This window comes from Saccopteryx leptura, chromosome 1 (assembly GCF_036850995.1).
Source record: "Saccopteryx leptura isolate mSacLep1 chromosome 1, mSacLep1_pri_phased_curated, whole genome shotgun sequence".
NCBI classification, from domain to species: domain Eukaryota; kingdom Metazoa; phylum Chordata; class Mammalia; order Chiroptera; family Emballonuridae; genus Saccopteryx; species Saccopteryx leptura.
In genome coordinates this window covers 5488579-5506854 of record NC_089503.1, presented here as the reverse complement: position 1 = coordinate 5506854, position 18276 = coordinate 5488579, and the positions used below count along the sequence as shown (strand labels likewise).

At 47.1% G+C, this 18276-nt stretch overlaps 1 protein-coding gene across 23 annotated transcripts in view; it reads left to right on the top strand.

Moving 5' to 3' along the window:
* PPP6R3 (protein phosphatase 6 regulatory subunit 3) overlaps positions 1–18276 on the top strand; it is a 144521-nt gene that overhangs the window by 50731 nt on the left and 75514 nt on the right. For 21 of the 23 annotated variants that reach the window (XM_066385313.1, XM_066385167.1, XM_066385082.1 and 18 more), the window contains one exon: positions 15189–15421. The exons of the other annotated variants lie outside the window; for them this stretch is intronic. In XM_066385313.1, coding sequence (XP_066241410.1) covers positions 15195–15421 — 227 coding nt within the window. In that variant the 5' untranslated portion in view covers positions 15189–15194. The remainder of the gene's footprint in view (positions 1–15188; positions 15422–18276) is intronic. 23 annotated transcript variants of the gene reach the window in all.

The window sequence follows — 18276 nt, the reverse complement described above, 5'->3', positions numbered from 1 at the left end:
TTTCATAATGTTTCATTTTATCATACAGAGCTAGGTAATTTAAAAAGTCAGTGTCACGAGATTTATAACAAAAAATAACAATCATCTGCCCTTTTCCCCCAGCCAGTACCCTCCTCATCCCTGGGTTTCTTGTGAGGGCGGCTGCCTTCATCTCTTAGCTGTTTTCTCACATTCACTTCCTTCCACATTTCTAAGTCTGTCCCATGCCTGTGGGTAGCTGTTCTTATCTGACTTCTATGAAGATGGAGGTTTGGCCCTTGAATGCATAGCTCCTTCCTCCTCCATCTTCCAGGATAGTTAAAGCACAGCTTTGGTTAAAACAAACATTAAAAGGATGTTTTGGTTAGTTATTTCCTAAATCTCTGGCTTAATTTGCAGAATTCTTCTCAGCATGGTCGCATGTGTCTGACGGTCATCTCCTTCTGGACACCTTTCCAGAGCCCTCTGCCTCGTGCTTCCTGCGGCTGGCCCCTCTAAGCTCTCTGTCGCTGCAGGGATGCCTTCCCCGCGTGTGTGTCCCTGCTTTCCTGCATCCCGTATTTTCTCCTCGTGGCTTGTGGCCATGCCATTCTCCTGTGGTTTCCTGAGACAGTAAATAAATCCTTCAGACCTTCCATGTCTGAAAACATCTTTCTGGAATTGCACTTGAAGAAACTGATGCCTTTGATGAGTGTTTGTTTCGCCCTAGGAAAGTTTAACCTCTCTTTATCTCTGACGCTGTGCCTTAGAGGACCAGTTTCATCACTCATGAGATGACACGTGTAGGTCCTGGGGGCAGAGTCACATTGTTTATACTGAGAAAATTTTTTTGATGCAAGGAAGTGGTTGTAGATTATAATACGTTCGTCTAAAACTTCTGTTACTTAGATGTTGAACTTCATGAATTATTTCTCCGTTTCTTAGGAAAAGACAGAAAATGTCTTTTCATAAATTTGTTGGGATTCTCGGTGGCTACTGTCGCTTTTCTGTCATTTATTGTTACAGAGTTTCCAGAGGAGGAGACAACTGTTTGGGGTTTACCAGCCCACAAGGCACCTGGGAGCTGGTGTCATCCTTTGTTTCCTTGTCTTCATTCCTTTGATCTCTGACAAGGTTTCTGGCAAGTCTCGGTTCCCAATATTCTCAGTATTTGTCTTTTTTTCCCCCAACACCCCCAGTCTCACATTAAAACTAAAACCTCTTAGTAAAATAAAGCATACTTTGGACATACTTGCACCAAAGTTTTCTACATAGAAGTTTATGTACATTTGGGCTTTCATGGTGAGAATTTGTGGAGCACGTCACTGTACTTGCTATAATGTGGACAACGTGAGTGAGTCAAGGCTGGGTTTTCATAATGGGCAATCGGCTGGTTTAATGTAGAAGTGGAGTGGGTGATAAGATCTTAATTTTCGCTCCACCCTTCTCTTAGTGGTGTATTTGGACTGTGCTCCAGTGTGTGTGGGTACGCATTTCCTTTTTGAGGGGCGTGTATTTTCCAGGCAGCTCAGAATCTGAAAGGCAGGCCATAAATTGTATCATCTGATACCAAAGTATAGTCAGAAATGAAAGGAACATGAAGATTGGGATTTGAGGGGCAGAATTATGGTTGAAATTGGAGGAGAAGGGTAATTTAATGTGAAATCTCTTAGGGGCCACCTTGGCTTTCAAAGTAGAGGCTGTTGCAGGGCCTTGCCGTCTGTGAGTTCTTAGAAAGGGCTCTGGAGTCTTCCTTGGGCTCATCTCTCCAGTTCACCTTTCCCATTGTCCACAGTTCTGTTTAAAGTGTAGGTCTGTTGCTCATCTGTCCTGCCTTACCTGCTCCTTGTGTGTTAGTATGGTGTGCTGCTCCTGTGGTGTCTGCCTCAGTGGGCGTGTCTGCAGCAGCCCCTCCCCTAGCTTGTCAGTCACCTTCAGATATTTGACCTTTATAGGGGAGCAACCTCCCTTGAAAGTGTACTCGCTGCAGCTTAAATGTCATCTCTATGTCACCTTTCTTCTACCTCTATTCAGAATTGTTTCTTTGTTAATAAAATAGATGGCTTAGTCTTCATGTAGATATTTTCACGTACATTTATCTCATTTGAAACTCGCTAGTTCCCCTTTTGTTTTTGCTTTTTATTCTCACACAGCCCTCCAGACACTAAACCTTATTCCTAGTGCCTTCTGAAAGCTTCTTCCTGTCGTCAGGACATTCCACTTGTCACAAACTTCTGGAGCGCCCCTTGTTTCTGCGTCTCCAGCTAAGCTCTGCTTGCTTCCTGAAGGCCAGATTGGGCCTCAGGGGTGTTCCCTCCCTGTGAGGAGTAACCTATCATATCCTCCTGTATTCCTCAGTACAGTGCCTGCTTTGCAAGTACCTGTTGGTTAGTATAGTGCATATTAAATAGAGTTTAGTCCTTTATTTACTATTCTCAAAAAAGCTGGGCCCTGGCCAGATGCACAGTGGATAGAGAGCATCATCCCAGAGTGTCCAGATCTCCAACTTGAGCCTCGATCATGGCCTGTATGAAAAGTAATTGATGGGTGCACAAGGAAGTGGAACAATAGCTGATGCTTCTCTTCCCCTCCCCTCCCCTCCCCTCACCCTCCCCTCCCCTCCCCTCCCCTCCCCTCCCCTCCCCTCCCCTCCCCTCCCCTCCCCTCCCCTCCCCTCCCCTACCCTCCTCCTCCCCTCCCCTCCCCTCCCCTCCCCTCCCCTCCCCTCCCCCACTTTCCGCCTCATCACTAACCCCTCCCTCTTTCTGTCCCTTCCTCTGTCTCAAATCAATGGTGGGAGGGGAGGAAGCTGAAATATCAAAGAAATTGCAAAGTGAAACTGGAAGAGATTACCTGGACCGGCTGGATGGTCCACACTTGATCATCTTTACTAGGTTTTTTTGAAAGAAGTTGCAGAGCAAACAGCATGAAACTGGCTCTGCGTGTGTTCCCTCTGATGGACACTCTGCCTGATTTGCTTAGTCTGGCCTCTGGGTGGGGGCAGCGGCTGGTGGCCAGGAGCCCTGTGGGCCTTTGCTAATAAGACTCAGAGAAGCACTCCTCGGTGTGCTTGCCGGTGCTTTGTGATCTTTCCTTAGTACTCAGTGAGAGCTGCCTGTGAAAGCCAGCTATTACTTCTTTGTGTCCCGTTTCTGCCTCTGTGAATATTGTCCTGTTTGCCTGGGCACTGAGCTTTGCACTTAGGAGGAGGTGATGGTTAACTTAAAACGCTGAGAGGTGACCTCCCTTCAGAGTGACTCTGCATTCTCCTATTTATAGTTGCTTTCCTCCCCCGTCCCCTTCTTAGTGGCACGCAGCTTTCAGCGTCCCGGGTGAGCAGCCACCAGTCCTTCTTGAGCCCAGCGGTTCCCCATTTGGTCTTGTCAGATGCTGCCTGGCTGAGCTCCCGCATACCTGAATCCAGGCCCAGGGAGGGTCCTGCGACTCCAGGTGTCAATCTGGCAGGAGCAGGTGAGCCTGTAAGAAGAGTCTTTAGCAGCTCACAGTGCTTAATACGTCCTGTTCCCAGGCTTTGGGAAACTCGGCCAGTGGTTTGGTAGAAGTGTGCCCACTGCTGGTGGGATCAGCAAGTTGTTTTGAATCTGAACCGAACTTTGAGGCTTGGTTTTCTCCAGGGTAACTGGGAGTCAGGTTGTTGTTTTTAAATACTTGACTCAAGCATCACTATTCCCCAACATGTTTGAGTGGCCTATTTTTTTCTTTGTAAAATTTTGAATTAGCTTATAACATGAAATAAATTCCCAGAAACATGCACCTATTTTTAAATTTCAGTAGGAATATCTATAAAACCAGTAACGAGCCACTGGTGGTACTCCTGATTTGTTATCAGCTTTCTCTGTTATTTTAACACAAAGAAATTGAAAATCTCTCTTTATTATTCCTACAGCTTATTCCTAGGTTTAGAGGCTGAGAAACAGTTCTAGTTTTCTTCTGACCTACCTTTTTGAGTTGAAGAATAACCCGTTGTTATGTATAAAAGAATAAACGTGATATCCCCTGTATGTTTATGTTTTAGAAGAAAGGAAAAACATGGCCCATAACTTATCCCTACTCACTTCACACTGACCCTGTGTGGGAAAGGTGGGTGACTATTGACTTTGGCTGTGGAAGGAGATGAGAGAGTGGGGCTATTTTAGGACCAGGGGAGAAACTTTGAATCATAATTATAGTAATCGTATAATTAGAGCTGTCTTGTCCAACACAGCTGCCACTGGCCATATGTGATTTTTTTTTAAACCTTGCTGGACATCTTTATTACAAGTGTTGTTAAACTGCTCACTCTCTGCCTTGCAGAATGGGTGTTACCTCCACTCCCTGGACTAACCCTGGCAAGTAGGTCTGTTATAAAGATCTTTATGCGAAGTTTTATTAAAAAAGTCACTACTTTTATTACAGCATGGTGTCACCTATTTTCCCTGCATTCATACTGTCTTGCATGCTGCTTGCCTGTTGCTTTGTTAGAAGTATATGACATGTGTGACTCCCGAGTATGTGAAATATTTGGAGTCCGAATATTCGGACCAGTCGGCTGGTCCGAATTGAGATGTGCCCTAGTGTGCGGGTAAAATACACTGGGATTTGAAGACTTAGTACCAGAAGAATGACATGTTGAAATAATAATGTTTGGATATGTGAGGTTAAATAAAATATACTATTAAAAATTAATGTTGCCGAGCGTCAGCCTGGTGTGCGGGGGACCCGGGTTCGATTCCCGGCCAGGGCACATAGGAGAAGCGCCCATCTGCTTCTCCACCCCCATCCCCTCCTTCCTCTCTGTCTCTCTCTTCCCCTCCCGCAGCCAAGGCTCCATTGGAGCAAAGATGGCCCGGGCGCTGGGGATGGCTCCTTGGCCTCTGCCCCAGGCGCTAGAGTGGCTCTGGTCACAACAGAGTGACGCCCCGGAGGGGCAGAGCATCGCCCCCTGATGGGCAGAGCATCGCCCCTGGTGGGCGTGCCAGGTGGATCCTGGTCGGGCGCATGCGGGAGTCTGTCTGACTGTCTCTCCCCGTTTCCAGCTTCAGAAAAAAGGAAGGAAGGAAGGAAGGAAGGAAGGAAGGAAGGAGGGAGGGAGGGAGGGAGGGAGGGAGGGAGGGAGGGAATTAATGTTGCCAATTCCTTATACTTTTTGATATGGCTGTTAGAAACTTTAAACTTTCATGTGGCATACATTGTGATTTGAGCTTTGTATTAGATTGCCCGCCGTGGATGGTAGGTGGAGCCAGCACCTTCTACTGGTGCTGAGAGAAGGGGCCTCTCGCAGTGCTACAGGGGGACTTGAACTTGGGCAATTTGTGCTTGCATGCCTTTAAATAAGATGGCAAAATCTGTGTTACAACAATTCCCTTCATAATGTATTTTACAGAAATAGTATTAAAAATTTGCCTGATCTGTGGTGGCGCAGTGGATAAAGCGTCGACCTGGAAATGCTGAGGTCGTCGGTTCAAAACCCTGGGCTTGCCTGGTCAAGGGACATATGGGAGTTGATGCTTCCAGCTCCTCCCCCCCTTCTTTCTCTCTGTCTCTCCTCTCTCTCTCTGTCTCTCCCTCTCCTCTCTAAAAAAAAAATGAATAAAAAAAATAAAAAATAGAAAAAAATTGCCTGACCAGGTGGTGGCGCAGTGGATAGAGCATCGGACTGGGATGTGGAAGGACCCAGGTTCGAGACCCCCAAGGTCGCCAGCTTGAGCGCGGGCTCATCTGGTTTGAGCAAAGAGCTCACCAGCTTGGACCCAAGGTCGCTGGCTCCAGCAGGGGGTTACTCGGTCTGCTGAAGGCCCACTGTCAAGGCACATGTGAGAAAGCAGTCAATGAACAACTAAGAAGTTGCAACGCGCAACGAGAAACTGATGATTGATGCTTCTCATCTCTCTCCATTCCTGTCTGTCTGTCCCTATCTATCTCTGCCTCTGTAAAAAAAATAAATAAATTAAAAAAAAGAAAAAAAAGAAAAAAATTATAACAAATTTTGTTGTTTTATATCTTCTTGAGTTTCCTATGTGTTATCTTAGGTGGAAGCAGTCATTTCTCCTATTTTTGTAGTTTACACTCCAAATGTTTAAAATAACTGCAACTATTTTACTTATTTATTTATTTATTTTAGGTGAGCAGGGGAGATAGTAAGGGAAAATTCCACATATGCTCTGACCAGGACCCACTGGCAACCCCATCTAAGGCCGTTGCTTGAGTACCAAGCTATTTTTAGCACCTGAGACTGATGTGCTTGAACCAACCAAGCTATCCTTAGTGCCTGGGGTTAGTGCTCAAACCAGTTGAGCCACTGGGTGTGAGGGGAAGACAGAGAGATGAGGGAGATGGAGGAGGAGAGAAGCAGATGGTCACTTCTGTTGTGCCCTGACCAAGAATTGAATCTGGGATGTCCACACATCAGCAGATATTCTATCCACTGAGACATGGGCCAGGGCCTAACTGCAACTATTTAAACTAGAACTATCTTATGCAAGTTTATTGCAAGACTGGAGCATGATAGCAAATACTCACTTAGGATTAAAATTTTTTTTAATTGATTGATTTTTAGAGAGGAAGGCAGGGGGTGGGGGAGAATTCATTCATTTGTTCCACTTATTTATGTGTTTATTGGTTGCTCCCCGTATGTGCTCTGACCCAGGATCAAACCATCAACCTTGGTTTTATGGGACAACACTAACTAACTGAGCTAACCAACCAGGGCTTTGCTTAGGATCTGGAATCTTGGAGATCCCAGTAGGTTGAAGCAAGTTATGAAATGGTTATAAATGGGGTTGACTCCATGGGTGTGTGACTCATGCAGTCTCACAGTACCTCACGCCCAGAAGCGTTTGCTTTAATGCTGTGCTTTTCCTATCTGAAATTCTTCATCATTTTTGAATCCTTTCTGTTTTTGTCTTTGAACTTTCTGTCCTGTGCCCAGGCAGTCCTGCATACAGGTATCACACAGCTGATAGCAACGTGTAGGCTTGGGGTTTTATCCTGCTTGGATAGAGAATTGCTAAATTTAAGCAGAGTTAGTTTATGTGAATAGGAATTTGTTTAATTTTCAGTTTGTTAAAGTTCTTCCTTGCCATTCCCACAATTTGCTTCTCATTTGTAGGTAGGATTAGCAGTTTCTCTGTTGAGAGTTCTAATAGTTTATCTGTTAACATCTTTGTGGTGTCATTTTTTCTGGGCCTGTTGGAAAGTGATACAGTATGTTATGTTCCATTTTAACCAGTTCAAAGAAAATGCACTAATGTCAGCTTATCCACAAGGAGGTAGCTTCTTGCGGCTCCTGTCAGCAGTGGAACTGGCGTTAGAGTTAGAACCCAGGTCTGTTGAGATGCTTTAGTCCTAACAGGATTTGGGGGCAAATGGTGTTTATTTGGTGAAAGCAGGCAGTTGTAGGTGATTTACACAAACCCCAGTCGGGGCCTAGTGACCACACGCGGCCAGTGGTGAGCCAGGAACAGCCTGCAGAGGGGGCTGCTGGGCTCGCTCCTCCTGTAGACGGCTCCACACTTCACCCCGACTTTCCATCCCTGTGCCATACACAGGCAGCACCGTTTCTTTCAGGAACAAAGTGTCGCTGCCCAAATGCTATAAAATAAAGGCACTGTGGCCCAGATTTTGCTTCTGAGGTGGATGGCATTTCAGTCATTTCAGATGGTCTTTAATGCAGTTGATCTGAAGTGAATGAATCATAGGTTTGAGGATCCTTAGTCCTATCTTGCACAGACTGGATGGTAATTTTCACTTGTGTCTCAATTATGGGGGAAGGTAGAAGACAGCAGAGGCTCTCGCCTATCAGATAACCCTCTTTTCAAGCAACTTAATCAAGTATAGCTGTGACGTGACTTTTAAAGTGTATTAATGTTGCCTGACTGGAGGTGGCACAGTGGATTGAGCATCAGCCCGGGATGCTGAGGTCCCCAGTTCAAAAACCCCAGGTCGACGGCTTGAGTGCAGGGTCGTTGACATGGTCCCAAGGTCGCTGGCTTGAGCCCAAGGTCGCTGGCTCGGCTTGAGTCCCCCTGTCAAGGCACAAATGAGAAACAATCAGTGAACAACTAAAAGTGCTGCAGCTACAAGTTGATGCTTCTCATCTCTCTCCTCCCATCCACTCCCTACCTGTCTCTCTAAAATAAAAAATAAAGTATATTAATGTTTTATTAAAAATGAGTTGAGGCCCTGGCCAGTTGGCTCAGTGGTAGAGCGTCGGCCTGGCGTGCAGAAGTCCTGGGTTCGGTTCCCGGCCAGGGCACACAGGAGAAGTGCCCATCTGCTTCTCCACCCCTCCCCCTCTCCTTCCTCTCTGTCTCTCTCTTCCCCTCCCACAGCGAGGCTCCATCAGAGCAAAGATGGCCCGGGCACTGGGGATGGCTCCTTGGCCTCTGCCCCAGGCGCTAGAGTGGCTCTGGTCGCAACAGAGCAACGCCCCTCCGGGGCAGAGCATCGCCCCCTGGTGGGCAGAGCATCGCCCCCTGGTGGACGTGCCGGGTGGATCCTGGTTGGGCGCATGCGGGAGTCTGTCTGACTGTCTCTCCCCGTTTCCAGCTTCAGAAAAATACAAAAAAAAAAAAAAAATGAGTTGAAATTCTGACTCCTTTCATTTTTTCTGAGTGTTTAAGAGTAGTTACATTTTTAAGAGGACTCCATTTTACCTCTGTCCTGGGCAGTTGAACTTGGTGGTAACTGCTAGTTCACCTGTAGCTTGTTTCTGCTTCAAGGGGCACAGTTGGAAGCAAGGGCCAAGCCTGGGATAACCAGCGTACCCGCGCCATTCATCTCCAGTGATTTGCTGTTTGACTAAAGGATAAAATGCATAATGTGTTTTTTTTAGGAAGCTTTTGTGGTTTTATTTTTAAGTTTGTGGTGCCTAGTTTAAAGAAAATGCACTGTGGAAATACATATTTCAGTATTCTGACTTGAAAAATGCTATTGTAATTCAGGATACAGCAAATCAAAAGGGATTAGGCATTTAAAAAAGATTGTTGGTAAAAAACTCCTTTTGTGTGTTTAAATATAATAAAGTGTGGAGGCACGGACTCGGGGGTTAGGAGAGTTGGCTGGCCGGGGGCCACACTGCCGGCAGGCAGCCTTCTTCCTTGTAGTGATTGGAGAACAGGGGCATCTGCGGTTTTTCAGCTCTGTTGTCCCTAAGGTCCTTTTATGTCATCAGCATTCAGCCAGAAGTGGGGAGGGCGTGCGGAGGTCTCTGTGGTTCACAGCACATTGGAGGCCTTACCTGCCGGCCTCAGAAGTTGGCCTCATAGTCTAGGTGAGTTCAAAGGAAAGGTGACTGGATCTGATAGACAGTCCCTCCCCTCTGGGCAGGCTGTGCAGACCAGGGTGTGGACTCAGAAGGGAAGGTTCACGGGAACTCGTGTCTCCTTTGAGCAAGGGACACTATACCTTTCCTGTAGAAGACCGGAGAGTGAACAGTGTAGGCTTGTGGGCCACATGGGGCCCCGTCACTTAAGCTTCTCTTTCCCTAAACAACCCTGTAAAAGTACCACACCCTTCTTAGCGTGCGGGCCTGGGCTGGCTCTGGTCGGTGAGCCGCAGTTTGCTGATTCCTGTCCTCCCTTCACCGCTGCTGACCCTCAGTCTTCATAATAAATTCAGGGTTTAGTGAGTTATCTATAGAGGGTGAGTATTTTGAAAGCTGGGTTTTACTGGAGGGTTGATAAGAGTATCTTTTTTTCCCTCCCTGAAGTGAGAAGCAGGGAGTCAGTCAGACTCCCGCGTGCACCCTACTGGAATCCACCTGGCATGCCCACCAGGGGGTGATGCTCTGTCCATCTGGGGTGTTGCTTCGTTACAACCTGAGCCATTCTAGCACCTGAGGTGGAGGCCATGGAGCTGTCCTCAGCACCTGGGCCAACCCGACTCCAATGGAGCCTTGTCTGCAGGAGGGGAAGAGAGAGACAGAGGAAGGAGAGGGGAAGGGTGGAGAAGCAGATGGGCGCTTCTCCTGTGTGCCCTGGTCTGGAATCAAACCCGGCACTTCACATGCCGGACTGACGCTCCACTGCTGAGCCAGCTGGCCAGGGCAATATGACTGTATCTTGATCCATAGTTTAGAAGTATGACTTTATAGCAGCGGTTCTCAACCTGGGTTGCGACCCCAGTGGGTTGAGAACTGCTGCTTTATAGTTTGTAAATGTTGTAGTTTATTTTGATGGATGTGAGCGTGTATTTTATTTATAATTAGCCAATTGTTAGAGCTCAATACCAGATTACTTTTGTGATTTATTTCTTAGTATTTTTATTATACTTTGTCTCTATATGTGAGATTATAAAAAAATAAAGACATACTATATTAAATGAGAATTACTTAAAAAGGGTTCATGCTAAATTATAGTATTAACTATATCTAGTTTTTTAGACAAGTACCTGAGTGGGAAGGTACTTGAATAAAACTCGTCACTTTATTTATTTACTTATTAAGAGAGAGCAAGAGAGAAAGACAGATGGGAACATCGAGCTGCTCCTGTATGTGCCCTGACTGGAGAATCGAACCGGCAACCTCCATGCTCCAGGAGGATGTTTTAATCAACCAAGTGATCTGGCCAGGACTTATACAGGGTTATTTTAATACAGCTTTTCAGTCAGTGACTTTGATAAAGTATTTAAAGTAAGGAAAAGGCACTGTATTGTCAAACTGTAGACATCCTCGGATCAAGATCCCATGATCTACTTTGAATACAAGGCGAACTGCCATGAATTGATTGTTTTGATTTTTGTTTTTTAGAAAATTTTATTTATTGATTTTACAGAGAGGAGTGGGGTGGGAAGCGAGAAGTATCAACTCAGAGTTGCTTCACTTGAGTGTTCATTGTTTACTTGTCATATGTGCCTTGACAGGGCAAACCCAGGGTTTCAAACCGGGGATCTCAGCGTTCCAGGTCAATGCTCTACACACTGTGCCACCACAGGCCAGACAAATGACCATTCTTGAAGGTGATTTTCTACTCCAGTTAAACTAGAGCTCGCATGCTTGTGTCTATCCATGAAGAGCAGTGCAGGTTATGAGTGTGGCGTCTAAGCGGGGCCTGAACCGTGTGCCTGTCATTGAGCACTGTGCGGAGCGGAGCTTAGTTACTGTAGTTATCAGGAACTTGGGTACTAAGTATGGGGAAGAGTGGTGGAGTACACTCATGGCATTTGCCATTTAAAAACCTCACTGATAAATGAGCCAAGTTGCTCTAGCAGAAGCATTGTAGACCCGTGTTTTTCAGCTTCCAGTCCGCCAGAAATTTTGTGCCAGTCTGCAGAAGAGTCACCAACCCTGATGTTGTATGAAGATTATAGACCCAGTGTTCTTAGTGAAATTTGCTCGTGCTCAGAGTGCTTGCTACTTACAAGCCTGTGTCATCGATGAAAATACAACTGAGGTTGTCTTGGTGTCTTTGGGACTTGTAGGCTCCTTTGAACCCCCTTGCACTGTGCAGACTCAGAGCATTTACAGATCATGCTCACCAGACAGTCATTCGGGCAGACTTACGTAATCGTCAGTGCATCATGCAGGTGGGCTCGAACCACGCACCAGCTTGTACCGTGCTGCGGTGTTGTGTGCGGTGAAATAAAACTATTCGTTGTGTGTTTCTGTTTCTGGCTGACTAGGTCACTGGTCCCTAAGTGTAAAAACACTGAAAACCATGGCTGTAGATTGTGCTGACAGCGTCACTTTACCCTTTCCTCTTTCTAGGATTGAAAACTTGCTTTTTTTCTTTCCTCCTTTGGAGTTATCTTTTGATATCCTTTGGTCTTTTACTCTTTTTTTCAATTTTATTAGGATAAAATAGTACAATAAAAGTTGTTTTGTTGGCCCTGGCCGGTTGGCTCAGCGGTAGAGCGTCGGCCTGGCGTGCGGGGGACCCGGGTTTGATTCCCGGCCAGGGCACATAGGAGAGGCGCCCATCTGCTTCTCCACCTCCCCCCCCTCCTTCCTCTCTGTCTCTTCCCCTTCCGCAGCCAAGGCTCCATTGGAGCAAAGATGGCCCGGGCGCTGGGGATGGCTCCTTGGCCTCTGCCCCAGGCGCTAGAGTGGCTCTGGTCGTAGCAGAGCATCGCCCCCTGGTGGGCGTGCCGGGTGGATCCTGGTCGGGCGCATGCGGGAGTCTGTCTGACTGTCTCTCCCTGTTTTCAGCTTCAGAAAAATACAAAAAAAAAAAAGTTGTTTTGTTTTTGATTATTTTTTGCATAACCTGCCTCCGTGCACTGGTTCCTTTTCTTGTTTATCTCTGGATTGATCTGTCTGACCAGCAGGATAAAAGATGCTGCTCTCCATGATTTCTAGTTGTTTTTATTTATTTGTTTGTTTGTTTATTTATTTACAGAGACAGAGTCAGAGAGAGGGATAGATAGGGACAGACAGACAGGAACGGAGAGAGATGAGAAATGTCAATAATCAGTTTTTTATTGCGACACCTTAGTTGTTCATTGATTGCTTTCTCATATGTGCCTTGACCGCAGGCCTTCAGCAGACTGAGCAACCCCTTGCTCGGGCCAGTGACCTTGGGTCCAAGCTGGTGAGCTTTGCTCAAACCAGGTGAGCCCGTGCCCAAGCTGGCAACCTCGGAGTCTCGAACCTGGGTCCTCCGCATCCCAGTCCAACACTGTATTATCCACTGCGCCACCATCTGGTCAGGCTATGATTTCTAGTTTTATTTTTTATTTTATTTTATTTTTTTCATTTTTCTGAAGCTGGAAACAGGGAGAGACAGTCAGACAGACTCCCGCATGTGCCCGACCGGGATCCACCCGGCACGCCCACCAGGGGCGATGCTCTGCCCATCCTGGGCGTCGCCATGTTGCGACCAGAGCCACTCTAGCGCCTGGGGCAGAGGCCAAGGAGCCATCCCCAGCGCCCGGGCCATCTTTGCTCCAATGGAGCCTTGGCTGCGGGAGGGGAAGAGAGAGACAGAGAGGAAAGCGTGGCGGAGGGGTGGAGAAGCAAATGGGCGCTTCTCCTGTGTGCCCTGGCCGGGAATCGAACCTGGGTCCTCTGCACGCTAGGCCGACGCTCTACCGCTGAGCCAACCGGCCAGGGCTGATTTCTAGTTTTAAAAAGATTATTCCGTGCAGATGTTCATGAAAGTACCAAACTAGGGTATATTCCACTCGGTCTCCTAATATGGGTGGACTTAGCAAAATACATACATACTTCTGAAAAATGTATGTGTACTGTTCGTAGTTCCTTTTACCCAGACTCCTCCAGCGCAGGACTTAAAAGTCACACATGTGGATATTAATGTGCTATTTCTTTTAAGATTTTATTTGTTTTAGAGAGGGGAGAGAGAGAGAAATGAGGGGAAGCAGGAAGCATCAACTCCCATATGTGCCTTGACTGGGAAAGCCTGAGGTTTTGAGCTGGCGACCTTCGTGTTTCAGGTCGACACTTTATCCACTGCGCCACCACAGGTCAGGATATTTTCTTTCTTTCTTTTTTAAGATTTTATTTATTTTAGAGAAGAGAGGGGTGCTTTTTTTTTTTCTTAGCGAAACAGGAAGAGAGAGATCAGAAGCATCAACTCTCATTTGCAACACTTTAGTTAGTTGTTCATTGATTGCTTCTCATAAGTGCCTTGACTGGTAGGGAGGGGGTTCCAGCTGAGCCAGTGGCCCCTTGCTCTAGCCAGCAACCTTTGGGCTCAAGCCAGCGACCATGGGGTCATGTCTATGATCCCACACTCAAGCTGGTGACCTTGGGGTTTCCAACCTGGGTCCTCAGTGTCCTAGGTTGACGCTCTGTCCACTGCACTACCACCTGGTCAGGCTTAGCATGCCTTTTTTTTTTTTTTTTTGTATTTTTCTGAAGCTGGAAATGGGGAGAGACAGTCAGACAGACTCCCGCATGCGCCCGACCGGGATCCACCCGGCATGCCCACCAGGGGGCGATGCTCTGCCCACCAGGGGGCAATGCTCTGGCCCTCCGGGGCATCGCTCTTTTGTGACCAGAGCCACTCTAGCGTCTGGGGCAGAGGCCCAAGGAGCCATCCCCAGTGCCCGGGCCATCTTTGCTCCAATGGAGCCTCGCTGCGGGAGGGGAAGAGAGAGATAGAGAGGAAGGAGAGGGGGAGGGGTGGAGAAGCAGATGGGCGCTTCTCCTCTGTGCCCTGGCCGGGAATCGAACCCCGGACTTCTGCACGCCAGCCCGACGCTCTACCACTGAGCCAACCGGCCAGGGCTTTAGCATGCCTTTTGATGACAGTGATAATAAGGACCACTTTACTCTGTGGATAGTAAAGCTGCAGCTGACCTGCAGGTTGCGGTTTTGGGGTGAATGGAGTAAGAATATATCTCACCAAATCCTGGTTCAGGAATTCTGCAGTGAGCAGCACCTTTGACAGATTGGAATAATATTGCATAGTCTTATCCCTAATCAGAATTTTTGTCATTTTTGTAATCTTTTGGTCAGAAGTGGCCTTTGAGATTGTTTCATCATGGTGGCTTTAGATTATGTAGTGGACCCTGTGTTTCATATTTCCAGTTGTAACCAACAAGGACCTTCTTTAACGCTCTAACTGGAAGAGAACCAGTTAGCGTTTCATCGCTGTGGGACAGAAAGGAGGAAGAGGCAGGAAGTGTGTGTGTGTGTGTGTGTGTGTGTGTGTGTGTGTGTGTGTGTGTGTGTGGCATTGCGGAGTGATTGTTTTGAGTTTGTTAGTGTCTGTCCTTGGAACTGGCATGGGTTTCTGTAGCTCCTGGAGCATTGTGTCCCCGTGTTTAGTCTCTATTATTTTAAACAGCACAGGTTTTACTGTTTTCTGACTTCTGGCCCGGATCATGCCATCAGTGGTGAAGAGCACTGGCTGCTGGTGGTCGTTGCTTCATTCTTCCAGTGTTCTGCAGTGCTGGATACGGAGGGCTCAGAGCTTGTCCTTTGTTGCCAAAAATCCTAGTTCTGTGTAGGAATGTGCTCTCCGCCTTTAGGAAGGCTTTACTTCCTTTCCCAGCAGGAATTCTCAGTGTGGATGGGGCCATTTCTCAGGTTAAAATCCCAAGTTTTAGCATTCTTACAGCATTTTCAAGTCTTTTTTTTTTTAATCAAAAACACTTTTTTCTAAGAAGGAAAAAATGTCCTGCTTAATTTTACTTATTTAGGAAGAAGTACTCTGTAGGTTCAATGTAAACTTACCTGACGTGGGCGTTTTGGACTGTGACACTGAACTGAAATGAACTTGATGTGTGAAGCTGACATTTATTTGAAATACTCTCTGCGTTTTGTTTAGACCAGCATGTTTTGGAAATTTGATCTTCACTCATCATCCCACATAGACACGCTCCTAGAAAGAGAAGATGTAACACTGAAGGAGTTAATGGATGAGGAAGATGTTTTACAGGAATGTAAAGCTCAGAACCGCAAACTTATAGAGTTTCTGTTAAAAGCAGAATGTCTCGAAGATTTAGTCTCGTTCATTATAGAAGAACCACCTCAAGACATGGATGAAAAGATCAGATACAAGTAAGAAATTCAATCTTCTCTCTAGGGTGGGGTTGAGGATTCCCTCTTGTTTCCCAGTGCTTCCCCGTGGATATTTTGTTGGTTGAGGGGGACAGGCTCGGCGGGGCATGTAACTTGTTCTAGAGCTATGTTCGGTGAGAGGACAGGCCTCTACAAACAAGGGTTCTGTGTTCCCTCCAAAGGGTGGAGTGTTTTATAAATAGTGACAAAGTTTCTTACAATAGGAAGGCCATCCAAGTCAGTTCTTTCTCTTCTTCACAAATGGGAAGACAGAGATGATGTGACCAAGATCACAGAGCAAATCGAAGTCAGAGCGTGGGCTCTGAATAGCGTTGTTGATCAAATTAATTCTGACCTGTTGTTAATTGATAAGAAAGGTGTGGGTCTCACTGAGTATTAGTGTTGCCAAGTTCAAGCACATAACACCATGGAGAACTGCAGTGGGTTTATTCACTTGTCACTGGTTCCCCCTGCTCACGAGCAGAACGATGGCACAGGGGACCCTTTATCACCGTCTCTGAGCACACTTTGTGTGTAGACCCTGCACACAGAATAGCTGTATATATTTGAAGTGTTGGGGTTTCAGTTAGTTACTTTTTCATCTCCAACTCGACTGAAATGTTTGGCTCCCCCACGCCCTAAAGATACTACAAATTCAGAAACAAAAAGTTACTGATTATGCATTAAATAAACTTTATGGAATAGGAAGAATTTGTTTTTAGTATGTTTTCTTTTGCCCTTTCTCCTACAGTCTGTCCCTGTTAGAGCAGTCTTTTCATTTCTTCATGGTGAGGCTTTTGCTGTCAGGGGAATAATAAGTACTATCAATGCTTTCAAGTCGCTGGTGGCTTGGATCTCCAAGGAACACGTTCTCTGCTAGCTGTGAAAATTGACAGCTAGCATTCAGTGACCGCGGTCTCTCAGAGATCAGTGCCTTTAAAAGGAAGAGGAAAGAAATTGGGTGGCAGCAATACTAGCGTACTTCCATCCTGCAAAAGATAGACACTGTGCTACTTGGGGACCTCGCCATAGTGAAGCAGCACTTGTGGGTGCTGCTGGTCTGGGCTGGCGTTGAGAGGGGCAGTGTGGTGGTGCTGTGCACCGGGCCTTCCCCATAACAGGCCCGGAGAGCGCCAGCAGGGACTGGCTCCTCTGGGGTCTGGACTGAAGGAAGCCCAGTGGAGAAGAGTAGGCACACCTATGGCAAGTGCTTCTATTGCCAAAAAGTAGTCATGGCTTTTGTTGTAGTGCCATGCCAGCATTTTGTATGTGTGGTTTTTTGTTTTGTTTTTGTATTTTTTGTTCTTGTTGCTGTTTCTGTGCTACCTTTGAGGCTGCGAGAGCAGGAGTGCCTCCCCTGGCCACAGCCTTCTGCTGGCACCATCTCGGGAGAGGCTGACTCGAGCTGGGTGGGCAGTTCTCGCTGCGCTTCTGGCCCGGACAGCCACAGCCGTGTGCATGTAATAACTGATGGCCCCGCAGCTGGGGCAGTGTAGAGGGGTTTTCCCATAGGACCCGAAAGCTTTTCAGGGTTAAGGTGACTAGTCATCTAAGGAAATTTAGGTGTTTGTTTTGTAGTTTGTGGATGATTGCTGTATTTTGTGTTTAATATACATGTATATTAAACCCATCATTTTAGTTTAGTGATTTTATACAGTGTATTAAAGGAGTCTCATTTTATACTAACCTTTTTAATTCTAATGACAGCTCTGATTTTAAATAATTTAGCATAAATTTGAACTAACAGAACTTTAAAAGTAGACTCTTCAATAGAAATATAAATCGAAAAGCTAGTGTTGGCTGGGCCAGGGTCCCCACAGAGGGACAGTGGAGTGGCCAGGGTGAGAAGAGAGCCAGGGCGGCTGCTGCCCTGAGAGTCACGGGAAGACGGGCTTCGGAAGGCAGATCGGGACAGTGGGCCAGGGTGGCTGCTGGCCGGCCCAGTGCTGTTAGTGTTCGCATCCTGGAGCACAGGGCCCTGGGGTGCCTTTGAGGACGAGTCAGAGACAAGGCGGGGTAGGTCTGTCAGGTAGTTCTGTGGGAAGGGAGCAGAGGGAGAACGTGGGAGCTGCAGACATGTGGAGTCAAGAGAGGGTGGCATTTGTTTTCCTAGGATGGGATGGAAGAGTAGCCGTCTGTTGATATGCTGCTGGGGATGGTGCGTTCAGCGGGGACAACAGTGAGGATGACTGGAGAGGAAGTGGAGCTCTGTGCTCGAGGAGGTAGACGGGAGCGGGTCAGGAGGACCAGTGGGGGGCCCGCATGCAGGCCAGGTTGTGCTTGGGCTGGCTTCTCCTCTGATGTCTCTGTGTTCTTAGTAGCAGGGAAGGGAGTGAGGTCAGAGCATGGGGTAGGAACAGGCCTTACCCTGGTGAGGTGAGGGCGGAGTCTTTGGGTGTTTTGGCAGCTTGCTAGATGTTGGGGGTGGGGGAGAGCATAGTCTCAGCCTATCCGGAGCCAGAGCACTGCGCCTTCCTGCAGTGCCCGGGCACGCACACACGCACACACACGCTGCCTTAGCTAGCCCGTACTCCCTGGTAGCCTGTGGGAAACTCAGTGCCGAGGGAAGAGGTGACCACGCCCTACTGTGGGCGCTGCCTCATGGTTTAGGGAATGTGCCCTGCACATTTGGGTCACAGGTAGAGCCAAGGTCTACCTGTTACCAGTCCTTCACCCGGGGGCAGTTGAGACAGCCTGTCCCCAAGCCCCAAGCATTGCAGCACTTCTGTAAAGTAGGAAATAGGAGAACTAACAGTAGCTAGCATTCATTTTTTCCTGCACCACCTTCTTAGTTTTTTGTATGTATTATTGTCTCTTGAGGGGTAAGGACTTACTGTCTTAATATTACATACTTG